At 42.4% G+C, this 24,056-nt stretch overlaps 1 protein-coding gene across 4 annotated transcripts in view; it reads right to left on the bottom strand.

Annotated features, from left to right (window-relative positions):
* The window catches only part of zfhx3b (zinc finger homeobox 3b), a 164,400-nt gene that overhangs the window by 60,745 nt on the left and 79,599 nt on the right, over nt 1–24,056 (bottom strand). For all 4 annotated transcript variants that reach the window (XM_016235072.1, XM_016235070.1, XM_016235073.1 and 1 more), the window contains exon 4: nt 3,582–3,813. In XM_016235072.1, the coding sequence (XP_016090558.1) occupies nt 3,582–3,813 (232 nt within the window). The remainder of the gene's footprint in view (nt 1–3,581; nt 3,814–24,056) is intronic.

The following is a 24,056-nucleotide window of genomic DNA, read 5'->3' as shown; positions in this document are numbered from 1 at the left end:
CAGACAGGGATTTCCTGCAGCACATCATAGTTCAGCGATCATGGCACTGCCATCTGCGACTGAAAAAGATTTACATCAGCAGCTAATCCGCAGTGCCACTGCAATGTGTACACACTCCAAAACAGCTTTCTCTCCTCCCTCCTACAAACATACACAAATCTTCCAGGCTGGCTGTAAGCAATGCCACCCAAAGGCCTGTAGCGCCATCAAAAAGCCAACTAACCATCTTCCAATTCCACTTGCCTATTTTCTTACTCTCTCTCTCCTGTATCTGTCAGTCTGCAATGTTCAAAAAACTTCAGTCCATTAAGTCTTCTGAAATGAGAGACCCCAATGTGTCACCCAGCTATATGCCCTGGTGAACATCACTCATAAAACCTGTCATCTGCTGCTGTAGTGTCTCTTCCCACACATCAAGCTCAGACACACACACACACACACACACACACAGACACACATACTCAGGAAGCTGACTGTGTCCGTGTAAGCATGTGTTAGTGCGTGTTGTCTTGGGCGCCTGAGCTTTATAATTTTGGGAAACCCTTCTTGCAGAGAGCTCCTTTGTGTTGTGGCAAGCGAAAGGGTTAAGAATGACAAATGGACATCCAGTGAGAGAATGGCATGCTTGAGCAGCACATTTTCAACGCGGGGGCAGGAATTAAAACAATGCCTGCCTTTTATCCACACACTGTTCTAATTGGATGGGAAACTCTGCTGCCTTGGCACTCTGTGGGCAAATCAGAGGGCAAAAAAATATATAATAATAATAAAAAATTGGCACAGAAACCCAGACTACACCAACTGCACTTGTGTCCAGACACCACCACCACAACTACCACACATATTTAATGTATTTGTGCATGTGTGTATATAATGTCATATCTGAATGCCTTGTATTGTGTTCGTTATGGGTCTAATAATGCTTAGCTGGCATGTTTTCACGGGTGATTGGCTATTTTAATCAAGCCTGAACTTGGTTAGTTCTGAGAGAAAACAATATCATAACACCATATGGATCAGAACTGAAAACAACGCTAATCAATATTTCCACAATCAATTGTTTTCATCAACAGCATCTGCTATGGCACACTTTCTCTGAATTAGTGGTATGGATCTTTTTTTAAAATGATCCTCACTGATATTGTTAACAAATGACCAGAAAATGGAATGTGACAGTTCTACAGAGAGACGCGAAAGACCTCCCTCAGGGGTGGCTGTCCAGCCTTAATTTGGGAACTATTTAAGTGCTGTATCTGTTGGTTTATGTGCATTACTGGGGGCTCTTAATTCATAAAGTTCCACACTAAGTGTTAGGCAAAAACATTTGAGTTGCAGGTTGCAGTCGCATATCCCAGTTCATGTGACATTCTGCATTATGTTTTAATCTAATTGAACTCTAGAACAACTGAAAACTACATGTTTTAATTGTTTTAAATCACAACTGTCCTCAACAAGCTACATGGTTTGAGGTATAATTCATGTCCATAGCACAAATGGTGTACGATGATTTATATGCTGAAGTTTAATACTTAGTTAAGGGTTTCGAAAAACTTCTCAATCCACATTGTTGTTCTCAGGGTCTTTAGAAACTCTGGGGTGAGAAAATTGGGGTGTAGGAAAGCTCTCCTTGTGGAAGTAGCCCAACAGAGCTGCACACCGCAAGGCAGCAGCCAAGGGAATTGCTACCTAGCTGACCCAGAAATCCAGGGCCAGCTTTGTTTTAACAAGCAGGGGAGCCTTCTACCACTTTAGCAACCATGGCTCAACCACACAAAAGAGCCCAGTGCCTCAGAAGAGCTAGCGGGGAGGAAATTAAACACCACAACTACCACACATATCTAATGTATTTGTGCATGTGTGTATATAATGTCATATCTGAATGCCTTGTATTGTGTTCGTTATGGGTCTAATAATGCTTAGCTGGCATGTTTTCACGGGTGATTGGCTATGGAAACAATAGCTGATAATAAGAGGCAGGCTGGTTCCCTTTTGAGCTGCTGGTCGATTTATACTCACCTTGTCCTTCATCAGTATTTCCCAGTCAGCACTGGGCTAGACCTCAGCCTTAATCACCTACATATTCTCTCCTGAAGGTACAGAAATTCAATAATATCTAGTCAAGAAAAAGCCAGTAATTAAATACATCAAAAAGCTTGCATTGCCATGCAATCAGCCATCATCAAAGAACGCAGCCATTTATCACTACAAAGAACATCTCACATCTCACTCTGACTAATCCTGGAAGAGTTTGGAAAAGTTGTGCCACATGGCAGACATAATGTGTTGTTTGTGAGTTGTTGGCTCATTTGACGTCAAGGGGGTACGACTGGATTGCTGCAACTAGAAAAAAAAGATGGCAGAAGGTTGCAAATGTGTGTGTGTGTGTGTAGTGACTGCATGCTGCTCTGCCCACACATCCCTACTGCAGGAGTCATTACCTAACCTCCAACCAGCCTCACAAACAAGGGAATCCATTAACGCACATCAAAGGTTAGCCAAGAAAATATATAAATAAATGCTACATCAACCAAAAAAGAGAGAGAGCACGAGGGAGAGAGAGAAAACCAGACTTGTTTGTGAACTCTTTACCTCCACCTACCCAGAAACACACTCTAAATCTCCTGCACTCCCACCCTTTTAACCTAAGTGGGCCTTCCTATTGCCTTTGCATGTTCACTTGTCCACTGTACTATAGTCATTAACATATTTGGAGTGCAGCGAGCAGAAAGCTTAATTGTCCTTAATTGCTCAGCTAAATATGTTCTCTAATGATTCTCCTCAGATCTGTGACTGCCTTTTGCGCAATTTCCCGGCCACTGGCTTCATTATCCCTGCCTCCTCGGAACAAAGCGTCTTTAGAGGCCAACTCCCCCCGTCCCCCCCCCCCCCCCCCCCCCACACAAACGGCACAACACTAAGAGCAACGCACAATGGAAGTCTTTTGTCAGGGCACAAGAGTCAAAATGATTAGAAAACCAAATCCATGCTGAAACAGTGTGTTAATTGACTGTAGCGCTGTATTTTTTTTGGCTAACTAACGTATGGCCCGAGTAAGGCCTCGGCCCCAGCCTTTTGTTTTTGGCGCCCCCTCCCCTTGCCGTTCGGAGCTTAATGGCATCTATGATTGTTTGTCTGTGGTCGTATTAATGAACGTGCTGTGCCAAATCGCCATTGTCCTTAGGAGATACTCTCGCCTTATCAGTCATCAATGGAGCATGGAGCCACGGCAGTGATGTCATAGGCACGGCCCAGGGGCCTAAGATGTGCTGTCCTCTTTCACTTAGAAACATTTCACTAACTCTCATGCACCTGATGCTGCATGACCAGGTCTGAAGAACCAGGTGACTATGGTGCCATCATAAGAATCTACTCTATTGGGAAACCGGATCTGAAATGGTACTACAATGAACATTGTAGCCCATTTACAATGCAATTTCTATCAATTATCAAGTCTGAATTATGAATGGAGTGGGAATTTTCCACTCTCAGTTTCAAAAGAGGGGAACGTCACAACTACTAAAGAAGGAACCATCCCCATGAAGATCAGATGAGTATACAAACTTGTATTCTTTGCTTCTTACCTGTGTCGGCAGACGGACATTTACGAATGGTGAAGATGGCACTCAACTCCTCCTCTTCCTCGGACAGGCCCTTCTGTAGGCGCTGCAGCTTCCGCAGGCTTTCGCTGCGCTGGTGCTTCATGGAACGGACGTGTTGGATGAGGTTCAACTTGGCCTTGGTGGAGTAGTTACACAGAACACAGTGGTAGTAGCACGACTCGCCCTCCACAGCGTTCTCGTGCTGCTGCAAATGCTGTAGTGAAAGAATGAACGAGAGTTAGCATGGGGTTTTAAATGAACGGATACCTAATGCCATTTACAAATGAATAAATCAATTACCAATCAAGACTCTGTTGTCTAACACAAAGTCAACGTCATTCATCAGCAGTACGCTGGTCTCTGGACCTTAGCATAAGCGTAGTGCTAACAAGACAGAGGAGGGACATTGGCATTCCTGGGGCTGGTGAGGTAGATGAGAGGAGCATGTCAGCATCTACAGGAAGAGCTTGAGCAGGGACACACAGAGGAAAGTGCATTGATCCCTTTCACTCAAGAGAACTCTTTCGTCTCTGAAAAGGAAACTCCAAACATCTGCCTGTTTCACGCATGGGATGATAAATATTGATCACCAGTGAGTCAAATCCTGCTTCTTTGAGAGTGAGGCAAAGTGAGAGAGACGGGGCGGTAGTAGAGCGCTCTGACGACCATACCCAGAAGAGGGTATAGGGATCCTTGTGGGGACCAGAGATATGGGCTAAGATCCACAAACCCAAAACAAGCCAACCACACCGCACACCCAACGGTAACACAACAATCCCAAGCTCAGTCTCTGTTCATTGAGCACACCACACCTAATCAATGAGACAAGACCAACACAATGCAGGCATTGCAGGTCTATAGATCTGACTGCTAGTCTCTAGTTATCACCTGTACACGCATGTTGAAAGCACTTACCAATACATCTTTACTAACCTTGATTCATGTCTTCTTTCAAGTCATGATTGTTTTAAGCTTCATAAAAACAACTTTTGTGAATACTGCCAGTGTTAATCAATGGCAATTTTCCCCTTATTCATTCTTCATGGCCATCATCTCTTTGGTGAATTATGTTTGTTTATGTGGAGTGAGAGATTTATAGCAATTTATATATGTCAGACAATACACACTTACTGTCCACACTCCTTTCCTTGTTCTGTGTTCAAGAACGGCACAATACATCTTTGAAATTATATGACAAAGGTGCATGAAGGCCATTGGTAACTTTAATGATCAAAACACAGAAGATGGTTGGAGCTATGGTCGCAGTTAGCACAAGTGCTTCATCGCATGTGATTAAATAGCAGTATCTTTCCTAGGTCTCTTTACCTTGTATTCAATGTTTATCTTTTTTTTGTTACGTGAGTCATGAAAAAGCAACTAAATTGCACCATGAAGGAGATGATGCAAAACTGTAAAAATATCTCTCTGCTTTTTTGCCTGGCGAAACATGTATTTTCTCTCTTCTGGAGAAGCTCTTAATCTCCTGCACAGACTACCCCCAAACCCTGACAAAGGTCGGGGAAAACAAATTGATTCATTAAGACTGAGTTGGCTTTGCCCTGCAGCGCAGAGATGAGATGTGTTTCCATCGGCTTCGGATGCACAATGCCAGAGTAACATTAGATTTTTAACCCAATTAAGGCCACATCAGGTGTTGACAACAGTGAGAGAGGAACAAAATATTATGTTCCCTGAAGTGTTCTCCTTCTCTGGTAATATTTAATTTTCGGGTAACATTGCTATAAGGCTTTTCTTTTTAACGCCAATTGTGGTGCTGATATCATATGTCACCCTGGTATACCTAAGATGTGCATTAGGGCCACTGACTTCCAGGAATGGGTTTTTGCTTTTTGTGCCCCTCAGCTCCATGTAATGGAGTTATTAGGTGATCGTAAAAGGCTCTGTCTTTCTCCTCATGCTCTCCCTTGCTCTCCTTCTCTCCCTTTCCTGTTTGAAGTAGGGGTATGATGTCATTGAGTAGGTGCTGCTGGATGTTTTGGGCTTTGCTTGAGCTGCACCTCTCCACCTCACCCTCCCTAACACATATGCAGCGTATCAGAGCTCAGGTACACTGATCTGTCACAGATTTGCTGGCATAAAACACCAAATCAATCCATTGTGTGTTACGAGATGGCACAGTTTATTCTTTCTTCATGAAATATGTCTTTACTTCAGCCGTCTTCGTGAAATTAAATGCAGCGAAAAAGACAACACCTGAACTAAGCTTGAAAGATCTAAAAAAAAAAAAAAACACGTGGGGAGTTTTACAGCGCCGATAAACAGGGCAGGATTTATACAGGTGACCCTTAGCTGGCTCAGCCCAGAGAAGAGCAATACATCACTTCTTTACCCAAACTGAAGCTAGTCTAACATACACTTGATGCTAAATATGTTAGCCATATGCTACACTATTACAATTTTGGTACAATTACTATATTTACTCCAAACCACCATGGTGCTTCAAGGTGATTCAAAGAATAACATGGTTTTACCAACATGGCATTGCAATGATACTTTATGTAAGGGAGATTAGAAGGCTCAAGGCTCTCCAACACACCGTAAGAGATAATAGTAATTTATATTCATAATTTCCATGTAGCAGAGATACATATATTGCTCTCCAGGTCTGACACCAGAGGGCCAAACAGACCCGTCCAAGGACCTAAGTTTTTTCTTTCAAACACACAGATATTTCCACATGATTCCATCTGAAACATCCACAGGAGGGACCCCTGAGATGCTCTCTACACCTAATCTCCCACCCAGCACACACACATACACACCCCTGGGTCTGAACGTGAAACACAATAACGCATGAGAGAGCATCGGTGTGTGGCGTGTCTGTTTCCTATGATCCTGAGATGAAGCTCCATGCTGATAAATCACCTCCAACTGAAGTGCAGGAATTCAGCGGCTTAATGAAAAAGTCATGTTCACCGAGCAGGGAGGGGCCGGTCAGGGTGCTGAGAAGTCTCCCCTCCACAGGGGCCCCAGAACAGCCACATACAGGCCCCCGGAGCCAGAGAAGGCCACAGAGTCAGCATGGCTTACATTACTACTCAAAATTCATTTACAGAGCTATCACTTTCAACACCTACCTGCTCCTGTGCATGCATCTACAGAAGCATCCACTTATGTGGGCTGAAAAAACACACACCTTTCACACCTATCGCCACTTTAACTGCCAGAGAGCCTAATATAGGGCAGGCACTCAGCATACCTCCACAAATGCCTGAATGTGTATTGCTTTGTAATTATCCCAATGATTCTCGGCACTTAGTGGCGAGGCCTGGTGATTTCCATTCATACTCGCTCAGACACACACATACATCTGCTTTTCATGGTGTATCATGGTGGGGACTTTCCATTCAGTTGCATTGTTTTAATACTAAGCAAATTTATTTTTTAGACCTACCTCAACCCTTAACACAAACCATTCTGCATTTTCAGTAAGAAATACGTATAAGCCATTTTCCTCATAGGAAAATGTGGGGGTTGGTCCCCACAATATTGGTGATTTTAGAATTTACTGTCCTTGTGGAAACATTTAGTCTTCACATTGTAGGTAAAACCTGACACGCAGACGCATACTGTCTGATACTGATACCAGAGACAGAAAAATTACAGAAACAGGACTAAAGCACAATCTAAGCCAAAATGCTTGACAAACTACTGGCCACACATTTTATGTCAGGTTATATATCCATAGATATCATGACGCTATGGGGTCACACCAGTGCCTTAAGGGCAGCTAACTAAACTGGATTCAGCCATATGTCATCATGATGGATACAGTCAAGTGCGTTGACACCTTTGTAACCGGCCCAATGATCGCACTGGTTAAATAATAGCCAATGAGATCACTGCTCTGCATCCTGAGAAGAGACAAAAGAATTTGCCTAATGGGCAGAAAAACCCAAGCAGAGATGAGATGGGAAGCTGCACCCTTTCTCATATCTCATTCTTTGTATGTGTGTGTGTGTACGTGTATGTTTGAGTGGGTTAACTTAGCAGTACTGTGGTCGCAAAACTGCCCCGAAAAGTTAGCATTTCTTATTTCTATTATGATTTTTCAAAAAAGTTAGTAGTAAAAGCAGATTTAGTGTTTTAACAGTACGCTGCAACAGTTAATGAGTTTGTCCTTTGATTTACCTCCTTCACTTCTCTAATTCTCTATTTCTTTATCTCGTTTCTCACTTTGCAACAGTAACAGATCCGAAGGAGTAACAGATCCGAAACCACAGAAGCTGTGCTGGATGCCAAGTTCAGCGGCTGGTTCAAATTAGCCACTGCGAGCGGCGACATGCCCAGACGCTGTGCTGTGGCTGTAGAGATGGCACATATCCACCCCTTAACTGCATACCTACCTCTTACTTCACCTCTCTCACTCTCTGCTATGCTTTCAGGCTTGCTTTGCTCAGTTCTCCTGGAATAGTCATTCTATCACTTCCCAGAGGAACATTTTATTGCTCAGATGTTGCTCTTTCATAGCTCAGGAGTTAATGGAGTTCTGTGCAATGTTTTATTCAAGAATCAACTTTGTTTCTGATGTTTCTCCTAAAAAGGAGACATAGACACAAACACAAATGAGAGAACTCTTGACAATGTGAAAGCATAGCTTTATAACAGATTAAAATGAAGTAATGTAGATAGCAAACTTCAGATAATTTGGAAGAATTTGATTAGAAATTGAGATCTTTGATGATTTTAATTGAGATTGCATTGAAATCTCTGGCTCTTAAATGAAACACTTTGCTATCTTGGCCAGTCTGAGCACAATTTGTGACATTGTTCTCACATTGACTGAGGAGAAAAGTCCATCTCCATTTAATCCGTCTAGGAGATACAATTAAAGCAATCTTGTTTGTGATTTATCTTTACTAAACTTTACCAAGTGATTACAAGTCATGTTCCAGATGTGAAACAGTGATTTAAACAAGTTCGGTAAAAATAGCCGTGCTGAATCTGTGATTCAGTTCTCTGTCATAGATTAGACTGGTGTGAATGGATTACTGTACATGTGCATTGAGAAAGAACAAAGGTGAAAAATGTGGGCCTTAAAACCAATCCTCTCCAGCAGCTTATACCACCCCAGTGCACTTTAACAGTAAATAAAGCAATAATTATTGAATTCCTTTGGAATAAATAAGCAGCTAGAAAGTAAACAATAGGAACATAATTGTAGAAAGAAGGCAATCAATGCCTGCAGTCATTTAGCTTGTGTTGATTATGCGTACGCTCGTTTGTGTATGTTTCTTTGTGTCTTTAGCTCAGGAGTTAATGGAGTTCTGTGCAATGTTTTATTCAAGAATCAACTTTGTTTCTGATGTTTCTCCTAAAAAGGAGACATAGACACAAACACAAATGAGAGAACTCTTGACAATGTGAAAGCATAGCTTTATAACAGATTAAAATGAAGTAATGTAGATAGCAAACTTCAGATAATTTGGAAGAATTTGATTAGAAATTGAGATCTTTGATGGTTTTAATTGGGATCGCATTGAAATCTCTGGCTCTTAAATGAAAGACTTTGCTATCTTGGCCAATCTGAGCACAATTTGTGACATTGTTCTCACATTGACTGAGGAGAAAAGTCCATCTCCATTTAATCCGTCTAGGAGATACAATTAAAGCAATCTTGTTTGTGATTTATCTTTACTAAACTTTACCAAGTGATTACAAGTCATGTTCCAGATGTGAAACAGTGATTTAAACAAGTTCGGTAAAAATAGCCGTGCTGAATCTGTGATTCAGTTCTCTGTCATAGATTAGACTGGTGTGAATGGATTACTGTACATGTGCATTGAGAAAGAACAAAGGTGAAAAATGTGGGCCTTAAAACCAATCCTCTCCAGCAGCTTATACCACCCCAGTGCACTTTAACAGTAAATAAAGCAATAATTATTGAATTCCTTTGGAATAAATAAGCAGCTAGAAAGTAAACAATAGGAACATAATTGTAGAAAGAAGGCAATCAATGCCTGCAGTCATTTAGCTTGTGTTGATTATGCGTACGCTCGTTTGTGTATGTTTCTTTGTGTCTTTGAGTAAAAAGCAATAGCGGTTAGAGGGAGGGTGTAGTGACAAGCACTTAAATAATACCCTCTCGCATACATCGGCGCAAAACAAGCATAGGGTAATCCTTCCTCCAGTAATGCCCCTGCATTTCCAAACAATGGTTCTCAATCAGCTGATCAATGTGTCCACATAATTCATTGGGTGAATAGGTCTGGATGAGGAAGGAAGAGAGCAAGGGAACTCTATAGAAGGAATCAAGGCGGTGGAGATATCAATACCCAGATCGGTGATAATACGGCAGTGACAATGCCCTCAAAGGCCTTCATGAATAAGTGCAATAATATATACATAATGGAGTATTTTAAGTTAAAATAAACACATTTTACATGTACAATGAGCTGAGCCACATTTTACAGTAAGTGACCGAGAGATCAAGCAGGAAATTAAGTTTAATCCAGGGTTGGGTAAAAGAAAAGAGTTGCAAAACTATATTAATCGCTAGACGTCGCCTTCCACCATGAAGAGCTAATTAACAGCTTAGCCTCCCATTGTTTTAATGAATACAAGCCCAGCCCTGTAGTACAATAACCCTGCCTGCAGGAGGCGACAGCTGTGTGGAGCTCTAGGGGCAACACACACAGCTGTTCCAACTGTCCCTAGACATCTGTGGCCGCCTGGTGCCATCTGGAAATTTAGGAGGGCAGTTTAGGACCTGTACGGATCCTCCTACCCCCACAAACTCCAGCATGCTTCCCATAACTAACCCTCCATTTTGGTAAGAGACGGTATTGCTAATTATTAGGACGGGACAGTGAAAAAAATTTGTGTATGTCTCGGGGCATGCAGACAGGAGACAGACACGATCAATCGAGAGACATTCAGAGGTACTTAGACCGTTCAATGATGTCTTATTTGTTATATTAGCTAAAAACACATAACTGGTTCTGGTGATCTAGCAAGAACAGAACGATTTGTGAGAAGAAGAAAAAACATACCTGCAAAAGAACTACATCTCTTTCACAAAGAAAAAAAATCACGATGTTGTATTCCTGAGCATAGTAAGCATAGTAAGTGTAACATAACATTGTAGTTACAAAAACTCTCTGACCTTAACTGAAACTGTGTGGTGGCACAAGTTTCTTAGAAGCGGCTGGTCTATAGATGGGTGAAAAATGGGTGCACAAGTCAAAAAGTAACTGAATTACTGCATTTCTGTTTATCTATAGAGGCAGGTGTAGCACAAGATTAGTCAAAACAACAAACATCAAACTTTTCGTCCACATACCTAATGCTTCACAGGAGTCAGGGCAAAACTAGAAGGATCCTGAATGATGATCATCAACATCTCGGTTAATAATGGGCAAACCCTTACCAATAACCCCCAAGTTATCAAAACCCAAATCCAACCCAAGAAAAAACAATCCCTTATACTAAAAAAGCTATAGAAGTGATGAAAAGGACAGCCCACAGTATTAACTCCTCTGGTTTGTATTATCTAGCTTTCACCTCCAGCGTTCCTTGTTAGTCTGCTTGAATATTTCATTACCACATAATTGGTTGATGCTTCAGGCTAGGTTATGAGGCGGTAAGAATGCTCCCCTCTTCCTTGTTCTCATTTCTAAAATTCACAAAGGGCAGTCTGGAGTCGGCGGCGTGGTGTGTTTGAACTGGTCTCCGATGAGGAAATGTTTGAGTTGCCAGGCTCTGCCCCCTCTCATGTGCCGGCTTCACCTTCATCCACAGGACTGGTGTAATGAGAGGGCCTGATCGTGGCCCTGTGCCAGAGTAAATATTTAAGCTTGGCTTAAAGAGCCTGGCTTTTATTTGCTGCGTTGGGCCTACAATGGCGCAACAGGCCCTAAGAGTTCTCACCTTCTTAACATGCAAATTAATAAGCGGGGGCAGGCTGGGGGTGGCTACTTTCGGAAGCTTATTTGCATAGCACATACACTGAGCGCAATGTAGTGGTAACACAAACTTTGAGCACCTATCCATTTCTAGTGGCTCTCTCTCTGTTTCTAAAGATACATGTTGTTTGCCTTTACTCAATTGCTTTAACTTCTACTAACTGCATAAAGAGCTTTAAAAACCCAAATGCCTAGGACAGGGAGCTGTATTGTACTTGTCACTTTATCTGAGCAAATTAACTTGTTAATTAGTGTCATTAACCTAAACATACAGTGCCTCTATATTGCGAGAAACAAAAAATATGGTGTGCAATCTGCCGTCCATAATGCACAGTTCTAGCCTAGACTGCACAGAATAAATATTAATATTATGTATATGTATATATATATAATAATTATTTATGCAGATGGACACAAGTAAAATATGTCTATTTTATTAGGATGAGTAGCATTTAAAAAAAAAAAAAAACTACTCCCCTGAAGCAGTGTACTTTTTAAACCCTGACCTTCTAGCCAATGGCCAGAGAAGCCTGAGCACTTGTGTGCTCTTTGGGAGAATCTCGCCTGTCCATTCCATAATCTCACTCTTCTTTCGTTAAGCAGAATACACATGGGTACTGAAAACATAGAACGCTTTATGGGACCCGTCATCAGCGCCGACGTATTGGCTTGCAAAGTAAAGAAGAAATACAACGTCACTTTCCATAAAAAAGAAACAAAGTGCTCATTGATCAGAGTGATCAATAGTGGATCGATAACCTTAGCCCTCATCATTCCAAGTCCAGCATAATTACAGCTGAGATACGGTCATTATCACTAAAACCAAAAAAGGTGCAGGTCTAACTGGACGCAGTTCCATTGCTTTAGTGTCGCTGTGCAAATACTGAAGGAGCTTTGCATGTGAGTCACGCCATCAGTCCCCGTGTCATTGTAGAGGTTGCGATGATGGCTGCCCATTTGGAGGCATTTAATTTCGGGCACTGCTACTGTGTCAGCACAGAAGAGCTTTGTATCGCTCTTAATGTAAATTAAACGTTAGTTATAGGATTGCACTAAGCCACTAACGTGACTCCTTTAATGTATTAAATGTTGTGGAAGAGTGCCCTCCTTATGAGATTTGCAGCCAGTTTAGGTACTTGCAAAAATAAGAAGCTGTTACTCACTGAAGAGCACAGGTCCTTAAAATATGGCAAAATGGTATTAGTTGGCACCAAATGATTTTGATTTTGCACCAAATGATTTGATTTTGAACTCACTGAGCATGCAAATATTGCTGCAGGTGCAGGATGACAGCAGCACAGTGTGCAAACTGTTAACAGGTAGAGACTGTTAGAAAGTGAATAACTGGGCCTGAGCATGCCGCTAAGAGCGAGGCCCTCACTCCTCCTCCGGCTCGAGTTTCTGTGTCACTTCAGTTTGCACTGCATGTGCAATGAGCGGCTGGAGGCATAAGCGCACTTGGCAATGGAGCTACGAGAGGAGTGTATACAGTTTCTAACCCGGCTCCGTGTCCCTCGCTCTCGCCTTCTCCCTCCCCTGCATTCTCCACCAAAGCGCCGGGAGCGCCATGCTTGTAAAAATAACCACAGCTCTTTAAGAGGCTCATGTATTTACAAACGGAGGTATGTCGAAATCAAAGGCATTACCACATGACATAACACATCAAGCAGCCAGCGGATAGAGAATTTATAGGGCGGATTCGAACATGGGTGGTGCACCCAGAAACTATGCCATTGTTTGATCATGCACAGCCACAAGCAAGTACAACTCACTCACCTATGACAGTTTCCGAGTTCACTGGTTCACTGGCGCCAACCCCCACCTTTCAACCCCTTGCCTTGCTCTCAGTCAGGTGGTTACAGGTGCAGATTGCTATTGTTTTCTACTTCCTGCTGTTCTTCCACTTGCTGATTCTCCTCGCATGTTGCTTTTTGAAAGTAAGGCTCTGTCTGGTTATGTAAGCCTAGTACATGAGCTGTTCTCACTCCTCATCCTGCACCTCTTGTGAAGTACAGCAGTTAAATCTGTTGTGCTCTGTCCTGGTTGGATCTAAAGATTCATTCTCTCTCTCTTTTTCTCCCTCCCCCTCTTTCCCTCTGTTGCTGTTCTGCCTAATCTCACCTCAGTTTTTATTTCGCCCGCCTTCATCTGCAGAGGACTAAAAATACATGATAAATGGTACATGATATTTTAAAGTCTTATCTCTTATCTGTTCTTACAAGGGAATAATAGGGTAGTTAATCCTGAAGATCTCCCTCAAATTGATTAATCAGCACATACGGACAATCAAATAAATGATTAATATTCCCCAGACCTGCAGTCGGACAGTTACCCTCCAAAGCATCAGTAATAATTCAGTAACCCTTCCCAGACCAAAGCCGCGTCTGCCTGCTCAGCGGCAGCTCTCTGATGCAGTGGGAGATCTTTGAAGTTGGTGCATAACAAACTCTCAGTGCTCAAAGCGTGGCTATACCTGTAGATTAGAGCACAACTGCTGGCCAGGCCAGAAAAAAAAATTCAGTTTTGTACTAATGGAGCTGAATCCAGGCAAAAATGTAGCTGCATATCCTCTAATGTGTGCACCATGACGCCCGACAGATGTTCAGCAATTTCTATTAGGCTTTTTGAGAGAGCAGATTTTTAGAAACCAGTTTTTCGAGACTCTTTTCGAGGCTAATTTGTCAAAATGATGTTGTGCTAAAAGCAAACAGTGAACAGTACTGTTACAGAACACGAGACAGTCCCTCAGTCCTGGACAAAAGCAACATTAAAATTACTTAAGATAACTTGAATGTTGCATAAGGGGGGTCGTGTCGATATATGTCCAGCTTACAGTCTGTGTGTCACCCTGGTTTTGAATTCAACTCAGACAGATGTCTTTAGACAGCCTGTTTAGCAGCGGCTCTCTCTGCGCTCGTACCCAGGGCACACCCTGTCCTGGTGATGGATTCCCTATTTATTCAGCTATTTTTAGGACAAAAGGAGGAGATCTCCATGGAGAATGGTTCTCTTTCTCTACCATTACTAAGTTCGCTAACCCTTCCACATGGGTCAACAAACAGCCCTCCTCCCCAAGCTGACCGCATCTGCCAGCTTGTGCACTTATTAATGTGTGAGTGGCCCGGGCCTGGACACCCCTCGTCCACCACGACTGCACTGCGCATGCGTGCATGCATCTGTACAAACATATGTTTACATGTCACAGCTTTGCCATGTGGTTTGGCATTAGCAGTCCAATGCTAGTAGTGACCCTTAATCGCCTACCCCCACCTTGACCTTTGTGTAGGTCGCCTGGCTGGCTAGCTAGAGAAGCACGAGCAGCTGTCTGCTGTCCTCTTCTCGGACACACTGTCTCTGGTGTCCATGCTCCTGCATCCGAATGGGGCTATACATGACATCACACCGCATACTTCGAAACCTGACCACCACCTGCATTCTGCCACTCAACCTGGGTTGCTCGACAGGGCTATGCAGTTTCATTAGCAGAAAGACACGGTATTAAACTAATCTATGTGTCTCTCCCGTTGAGGCCGGAGCCCCATACAGCCTTAGCAGGGGCACCATTAGCCTTTCAGCGAGAGCAGGCCGATCTGAAACCCTGCCAATACGTCTGTTGATGTATGGCCTTGAGCTCTAATAGGTATAAGCATTGTGTGTGGGGCGGCGTTGCGAGAAGCCAGGCTTTTCTATAACCGATACAGTTAACTTTGATCTTGTCTTAGCATGGCCTGTTTATAAATCAGCCATGCAAATATTTATGAGCTGGACGGGAGAAAATGGCTGGTCTGGTTTATATCCCTGGCCTTCCATTCTTCCTTGCCGCCTCATCCCACTCTTCTACCCCCCGGCTCATGTGTCAACGAGGACGCCACAGCAGTGGGGTAAGAGAGCACAGGCCCCAGGCCACATCTATCATTGCCTACGCTGTCTGGCTTTATTGGCTGGTCATGGAGCGCAGGTCAAAGGCACTCCAGGGGAGGGTAGGGGGAATCTTGATATCCAGGAGATAAAGAAGAGCTTATCTGAAAAGCTCACACAAAAAGTTGACAGGTGGGTCAGTTTTTTTACAATCCTCTACAGTTCAGTGTGGGTTAGGTCTAGGCAAGGTGAGGTCTGAATCACCTACAGTAAAGCACAATAAATAACACGAGACCGTGCTCAATAACTATTGCCTTTTTGCTTGCTCCCTGCACACCTATCTGTTTCCGCCTGCATTGCACACAATGGGATGGCCCGCTCTGGCAGATGCACAGGCTTTAATTGCTCCCCCCAGTCCTGACCTCTGCTCCTGATCACCCTCTGATATACAGCATCTCTATTAAGGTGGGAAGTAGGTAAATATTCTCCTAAAGACCATACGTCCTAACGGCATTACTAAAAGTGGAGGGAAAAAATCAATCGCCTTTTTTTTTTCTTTTGTCCTTCACCAAATCTATTAGTTTTCCTATTTTATCTGAGGTTGGGATCCAAAAAACGCAGAGACCGGTGCTGATGAGGACAGGGTGCAGCTGTGGTCTGCACAATCTTGGTTTGATGCAAAGCTGTATACATCACATGTCTAGTTCCTTGAGAAATGTGTGGCTTTGTTGTGAATTGTTTTGGATGGAGTAGCTAAATTTGAGGAGAACGAAAATCATGCTTTCGAAGAATGGATAAAACTAAACATTTTTAAGAAATAGTCAACTGTCAAATTATTGGGCTCGGACTCATTTATTTAAAAAAAATATTCTGACCAATTCTGAGTTATGTCTTGTTAAGCTTGATGATAACATGCAATGTGGACACAAATATGCAAAACTGCATGTGTGCTGGAGTGTTTGAAAGTGCAATTGAGTATAAGGGGGGCAGTGGTGATGGTAGTGGTGGACTGGCTTGTGGATCGATGCTGTGATTGGCAGTTAATGGCTTTTCCTGTTCTGCCTTCGTAACCTCGCTCTGATGGCTGTTGCTTGTGATCAGAGATGGCAGATTGCATTTGATTTTTGTATATAAAGCCCTGACTTTTTGGGGATGGCTTCATCATGTTAAATCATTTAAAAGTCAAGTTGAATACTGGGAATTCCTTTCCACCCATCCACAGAGGTAAAGCTTTAGCATCTGAACAAACCACTAGACTTAATAAATAAGAGAGCAATGAGAGCACTGATTTCAAATTTTCACAATTTAAAGCAACCTGCTTCAAATTTCATTCCACAAGTGAAAACAATACTAAGTACAGAACATCCTCATACACTCACTAACCTCGCTCTGATGGCTGTTGCTTGTGATCAGAGATGGCAGATTGCATTTGATTTTTGTATATAAAGCCCTGACTTTTTGGGGATGGCTTCATCATGTTAAATCATTTAAAAGTCAAGTTGAATACTGGGAATTCCTTTCCACCCATCCACAGAGGTAAAGCTTTAGCATCTGAACAAACCACTAGACTTCTTAATAAATAAGAGAGCAATGAGAGCACTGATTTCAAATTTTCACAATTTAAAGCAACCTGCTTCAAATTTCATTCCACAAGTGAAAACAATACTAAGTACAGAACATCCTCATACACTCATGCAGTAATTCAAAGTTATTCAAATATATGAAAGAGCAGCTGGTGAAAACAGATAGAATGGATGGAAATGGAAGGATAAGACACATTTTTGAGCTTTTGTGATTTAAAAAAAATATGAACTGAACATGAGGGCCAGACGAATAATATATAGTGAGATTTGAAATAAGTTGGCAAACACTCCCATACACCATACTTTTGTTCACCTGATTTCCCATAAACTGCAGCTGTTTTTACAGTTTTGAAAGATTCCCCAAGCCATAAAACGAAATGAAGGAACCGATCAGAGAGATTAGAATTATAGAGAACAAACTATATTTCTGATTGAAAAAACGGAGAGGAGAGGTGGGTCTCCCATTCATAGAATTTCTAAGGCGACAGCTAATAGAGAATGCACTGGGATGTGGGTAACAAGTTCCATATTAAAAAGGGTTGGGGGTCACCCAAGAGCTAGGGATCTCATAACTCTGAATGTGACACTGAATTGTGAATGGAGGGTGATTTAAAAAAAAACTAGAAATCTGCTCCGACTAAACACAGAACAAAAATGTAGTTCTGTGAGCGTGTGTATGTTTGTGCATGTGTGTGTACAGGAACCCACTGGGACCAGCCAGTACTGAATTAATACACACATGCCGCTCCCTTTGCAACATCAACAAATATTTAATAAAGCCTGCTTCATATAACTCATTAACATGGCACTCCCTCTCTCCTCTCAGTGCTTAATTTAATATAACAATAATTTGAATAATCATTTGCATACCAAGATCTTGTAATCTTCTCTAGTGGCAAAAATATAACGTCTCCCTGAGACCTTGTTTATTCAGTAGCAAAGACAGGCTTTCTGTTTCAAATTAGCTGAACAAGACCATTCCAACCTAACGAGTATAAATTAAGTAAATTCCTTCGCAGTGACAGAGATAACCCGTTCAAATGAATGATCAAGTCTGCTGCAGCCTAATTTTAGGCCCCGTGTTGATTGAATGTGGTGATGCTGTGGGGATGAAGAAAGAAAGAGAGTTTGGTTGATCCTGTGGAGAGAGGGTGGAGGAATGTGGTGGCTGTGTTAAAGACTTCCTCCGCTGTCTCTGTGTTCCATCTCTGCGCCCACAACGCCAAGATCTCCACTTCATAAATCAGCAGTGCTGTTTGAAAAATGCTTCATGATACACAAATGTGTGAAACCACTTAACAACAGAACAAAAATGTTTTCCCTACTGTCAGCAGCTGCAGGTAGTAAAATAAGGCACCTCTGAGAGGCTGACCTCAGAATTCACCTCATCAGTGGGAGGGGTTTCATAAAGAGAAAGCCTCAAAGAGAATGCTGGGATAAATATCTGTAAATGTTTGTGTCTTAAACACTAGGTGTTCTGTATGGGCAACTAGAGTTTGAAAGCAGAGAATGCAAGGGCTGTAAACTTGCAGTGAATGTTTGACCTTGAAGAATTTAGTGCTACTCCTTCACCACCTTTCTGGCCCTCTCATTCTCTGCTCTGTCACCCAACTAACATCTTTTTTATTGGAACACAGGATGAGAAAGAAAAAAAAGAAGGAAAGAAAGAAAGAAAACATTTGGGGATACCATACTAAACTAATTGAGTCACTTCCTGATGACTTTCACATCTCTGCTTTTTAATGCAACAAACCATAATTTTCATTTATTATTGTAGAGCCTTTATCCCTCATTTCCCACTTTAAAAAAATGTGTTTCTCTTGGTTTTCCCCCTCTTTACATGCATAAAAGCACATGATGAGAAAACAAGGTGTGAAATTATTATTTTTTTCCAGAGGGGCCTCAATAAAAACCATATGACACCACAGGCTGAACTGCTTAATTACAAAGGGATGAAAATCTGTAGTCTGCATCTGGTGAGAACATTGCCCCTATAACACTGATAGATTTACAGCTCCCAGTCCTAACCTTGGACTCCAGTGCATGGCAATTAGGCCATGCATAAGATGCTCAATGGATGTCCATCTCTGTTGGGAGAAGTCAGCCTTGACTTTTTTTTTAAACCCCGGGCTGCAGTTTTAGTCCTACTCAAAGCCTGATCTCAGCTAAGGTCTAAGAATTGTCCATGTTGAGGATTCTCTAGCTCAACTAGCAAGATTATCTTGGTCAACCTATTCCACAACCAGTTGAACAGCACCACCACCACCTGGACCAAAGCCAACTTTAACCAGTATCAACAGATCATAAACCAGTCTGGGTCAGCAGGGTCTAAATAAGTATCCCAGCATTCAGCCATTCCACAACGAAAGGTCTAGTCCAGGACTTAATTAGCTTGCTGTGGAGTCGACCTTGATCACACACACATGTAATCACTCCTGGGTGTCTAGCACAAAAAGGATGAGGATTTCCTAATTTCAGCAGAACTTCATTGTGAATATTCAGAAGAGAGATATTATCTGTGATGAGGGGTGAGTGAAAAACAGTGAGGGCCAAAGCCTAATTTCATGCGTGTATTTATTTGTCCCAAGGCTCTCTTCTGCAGCCCAAAGCTAAACACAGTGTGTTTTCCAGCGCTCTGCCTTCCACTAAGCGCCGAGAGCAGCCTTGTGGCCTGGGACACTCACACACCATTAATCTGGTTGCTAAGTCACTGATGTATTGATGCTGGTGAACCAGTAAGCCTGTCTATTGCTCTCTTTACCACCCACTGTCTTTCTCCCAAACACTCTTTCTTTCTTCTTAAGGCTCAACCAGTGTCTGCCTCAAAGAAAATGTACCTGCCTTGGTACCGTTGTCACGTTCTGTGAGAAGGCCCGGCTTTACCCATACAGGGCTTCGCCATGATTCAAGGCTTTGTTTGAACTAATTTGACTCAAATTTGACTAACAAACACATGTAAATGTACAAAAATGTATATATACTGTATATATATATATATATATAAACACATCAAGTCAAGTGATCAAATTAGGCTATTAAGGGGTATTTTTGAGGACTGAGCAAATGTCTTCTCACTATGCCAGAGAGAAGTTGGAGGTGGAGGAAGAAGTTGAGGAGCTTCTGATTGGAGGGGTGTGGGCTGAGATTGCAATATAAATTATACAAATATAACATCTTTTACAAGACTGCGGCTGGCACTACTAAGATAAAACATTGATTAAGGCATGTTATAAAAAGACGAAGTTGCTAAAAATCTGGGCCGGGAACGTAAAAGTCAAGAGGTTCAAACCCGGGGTGTAATCCATGAACGCAAGAAATGCTGAGACGTACCAACATTGTGCCCTTGAGCAAGCCACTTAACTCCAAGGGGGATTGTGCCTGCAGTAAGTGAACTTTTAAATTGCTTCAAAGCATCTACTAAATGTCAAATAACTACATAAAATGGAGTCAGGTCAGTCTTGCACGTAAAATGCATGGCAGTGTAATTGCACTCAAGATAACTCATCAACTTAAAAACAAAAAAAAAGATCAGCTAGTCAGTGTGATGATGTCTACCTTTGAAGAACTTTTTTTTAATCGAGCGCAGCGTTAGTTCAGTCAGGCCACATAGGCATAGGCTGCGACCAGCTGACGCGGTCAGCTGTCAAATCGCTCCAATCACTACCATTCTCCTATTAGACACGGGACATATATACGTGGCATTACTGCTCGGTAAGTATGCTCAAACTGCTCGCAACCCTCCCTCACCATTATGAGCATAAGCATATTACTGTGCACCTTCTGGTTGTCGTCTTCTTTTGTTTCAGATCACTAAGGCTTCCAAGTGCCGGCTGGCATGGACCTCACTGCTGAGAGACACTCATCCTCATAACCCAACTACAGTACAGACGTCCCACTGCACATCTACACGATTACCACTGTTCGCTTTTAAAGACATTACTAAGTGTCTTAATTGTTATGTATTTCCAAGCTGATGGTTCCGGGGGGTTAATGTTAAAGCTCTTGTATGTTCAATTTATTCTGGAGCAAAGAACCCCCATAAGGAACCATACCGCCAAAGATAAATTGTGTTTCAATAAACTCAAGTAACTTTCCAAAGTGGTCCTGTCTGAAATATCTTTATAACTTCCACTCATTACCCTTTATAAGGTGTTTTATAAGACACAGATATTCAACGTACTAAAAAGAGAATTATAGAAGGGAAGGTTGCAAACATCAAGAGAAAACAAGGGAGAAGAAAGAAGATTTGGCTGGAGAACTGTTTAGTTTTCCAGGCTGGTTGGATTAAAGCTATTTAACCTTAAGAAGAGAGCAGCGGAGAAGGACCACCCACCAGCTTGTGACCCATGCTGGTTTGTTTTGTGCATGATGGGTATTTGCTTTGTTTATTAATTTTAAGGAGACAAAGTGTGGAGAAAGATGTGCAAAAGGGACGAGTGAGACACAGATAGAAACGCAGATGGATCGAGTCCTAAATATAAGGTGACGGTAGGATTATGGTTTCAAATCAAATTGGGAACTTCAAAGACTGAGAGAAACATGCTAGCATGGTGTAAATGATTTTAGGTGTGTTTTGGCGGGTTTCTTAAAGGCTCAAGTCAAAATAGTCCACTCTTGAATCAGTTGCTTTATTATTCTGGTCCTTTAGATATAACTTAAGTATCTTGTTTAATGTTTTTTTTATATGATCATCTTCCAGGCAAAAACTTTAAGTCTGATTACCTAGAAAAGTAATAGCATACCTACTTAACACACCACACAATTTGTGGTATCAGTTATGTCCATAGCTGAAACGTTGCGGGAGCAACGTTACCCTCCAAAGTTTCTAATACTTAGGGTTTGTTTATATTTCTGCCTATGACTACACATTCCTTACAAACTACCACACTCTTGTGCCTTCCTACAGTAGTGTAACATACTCTCTGATCCCTGTGTACACCCCAGTCCCTCATCAGTCTCCAATCCCCTGTTTGTGCTGATCAGGCAGCAGATAATAGGATCAACAGCTTCCTTCAGCAGTGGCAAGAGCATTGCTTAGTTGCTCTTGTCTGGCTGCCCAAAAAGAAAGAGAGGGGGGAGAAATCAAAACAAACAGCTATTACAACACAATAATATCTGCTCCTCAGCCTCTGCACAAAGAGATGTGCTCTCTTGCAGTCCATTTCCATATCCATGTGCCTCTCTCTCAACTTTTGTAATATAGGACAATATTTAAGAACTGCATGGCCTACCATGTGTATCTGTTTGGCTGCTGGTCCCTCCAATGAATGCACACACAGACACTTAGAGGGGCATATGTATGCGTAATCATCAGCTGCAGCTGTGCAATGGGTCAGCGCCTGGCCTTACTGAGGTGGGGGCTGAAGGAGTTGTGAAATTCCTGCAGACTTCCAGATACAGCTTTAAGCCCGCCCACTACTCTACAAACCAATGTCACGCTGCACAACACCCCTCCCACGCTAACGGACAGCTCTCTCAGCAAAACTCGACTCCTCTTCTGGGGAAAAGCCCTCCACCCCTTGTCTTAAAGGGAGCAGAGCCTCTGTTTGGCTTCTGTGAGGCAGAGTTCAACACCCTATGGACAACCTGGTGCTGACATGGATCTACATCATTGAGATCTTATGATATAAACATATACATATGTATACAAATCCAAAAGAGTCTTATAATTATAAACCTGGGCTCATATATGTTATATGGACTTTATCTTTGACTGGAGAGAGGCAGGATGTCTCAGTAGCAGCTCTGTGGATATGGAATGGGCGCTTTATTAGCATGGTACTACCGGTAAATCAAAGCTCAGCCCTTCCTGGAACAGCAGCAAACCTTTTTTCCCCACTGAGCACTATTACTGAACAATCACAGGCTAGCCATGATAATTAGCAGAGTATCTCCATCTAAACGAGCGCCTCTCTCTCTAGCGCTCTCAGACCTACTTTTCCCCCTCCCTCCCATCATATTTCTCTCTGTCTCTTCTCTAACTGATGTCTGGAGGGACTTCTGGAGTTTGGGTGTGGCACTCTCTCTGGAATAGAGGTTGAGCTTCACTGTCCACAGATGAAAGATATAACCACGAGCCGTACCAATAGTGGTAAAATGCTCCCTTGCGACTTTAACTCGAAATTACTCTGCACTTTTATTTGATAATAAAAAACAAACACAATCTTGCTGGAGCCAGGGCATTCTCAGTCTATTTGTTTTTGATGATTGGAGTCTGTTACCCTGATGAGGACATGATAAAAATCATAATTATTAATGGAGGGGGTCTGCATCATTGATTAGATTCTGATGTAAAAGGTAGAACGATACCTGAGAGGCACATTAATACCTTTCAGTATAGCTGCTACGGCTAATCCCCTTCTACACATTACTGTCTGCTTTGTTTTACTGTGTTTTTTCTTTGTTTTCTCCAGAGTGTAGACATTTTCCTTCCTCACGCCCCAGCTGATCTGGTTGGATTGCACTGGAGGGAAAAATAAGTAGAGAGTCCAAAATCCAGACGCTTTGCGCTGGATCCTGTGCCGCGCTTGGAGTGCAGTCAAAGCGCTGTTAGCATAGCTGAGACACATCAACATATGCTACGGGGTTCTGTTTGCAGGAAATTTTGGGCAGTAGTGAACAGATGACAGAATGTGTGAGCATGTGTGTGTGTGTATTTGTACATGCACGGGGAGCGTGTAAATGTGTGCAGCACACAGTCTGTATAGTTTGTGTGTTTAATGGAGCGAGACCAGCACACTGGTGCTGGTGGTGCGGGGGTGAATGTTATGAGGTCTTTCTTGGGTAAAGATTCCCTATGTGATAGTGATGGCACTTTCTTCCTCTCTTTCCACGGCCAAGCGGCATCTGGAGTGGATTTTGTGCGAGCAGACACCGAAGAACATGATTACATTCAGTTAACTGTTCTCTAAACTGATTATGCATGTGCCAAGCTAATGGACTACATTTGCAAGAGGAAAAATAACATCCAATCAATCTCAATTACCCCAGATTGTACCGGCCCCTGAGAAAAGGATGGTAGCTAGCCCGAAGCTCCTCCTCTTAGCTTGAAAGGCCTGCCTGGAAGACCTGCCTCTCTCCATCCTGTCTGG

Source organism: Sinocyclocheilus grahami, unplaced genomic scaffold (assembly GCF_001515645.1).
Source record: "Sinocyclocheilus grahami isolate Dianchi unplaced genomic scaffold, SAMN03320097.WGS_v1.1 scaffold462.1, whole genome shotgun sequence".
In the NCBI taxonomy this organism is placed as follows: domain Eukaryota; kingdom Metazoa; phylum Chordata; class Actinopteri; order Cypriniformes; family Cyprinidae; genus Sinocyclocheilus; species Sinocyclocheilus grahami.
Note: the sequence above shows the minus strand (reverse complement) of the source record. Positions and strands in the feature narration are given on the sequence as shown.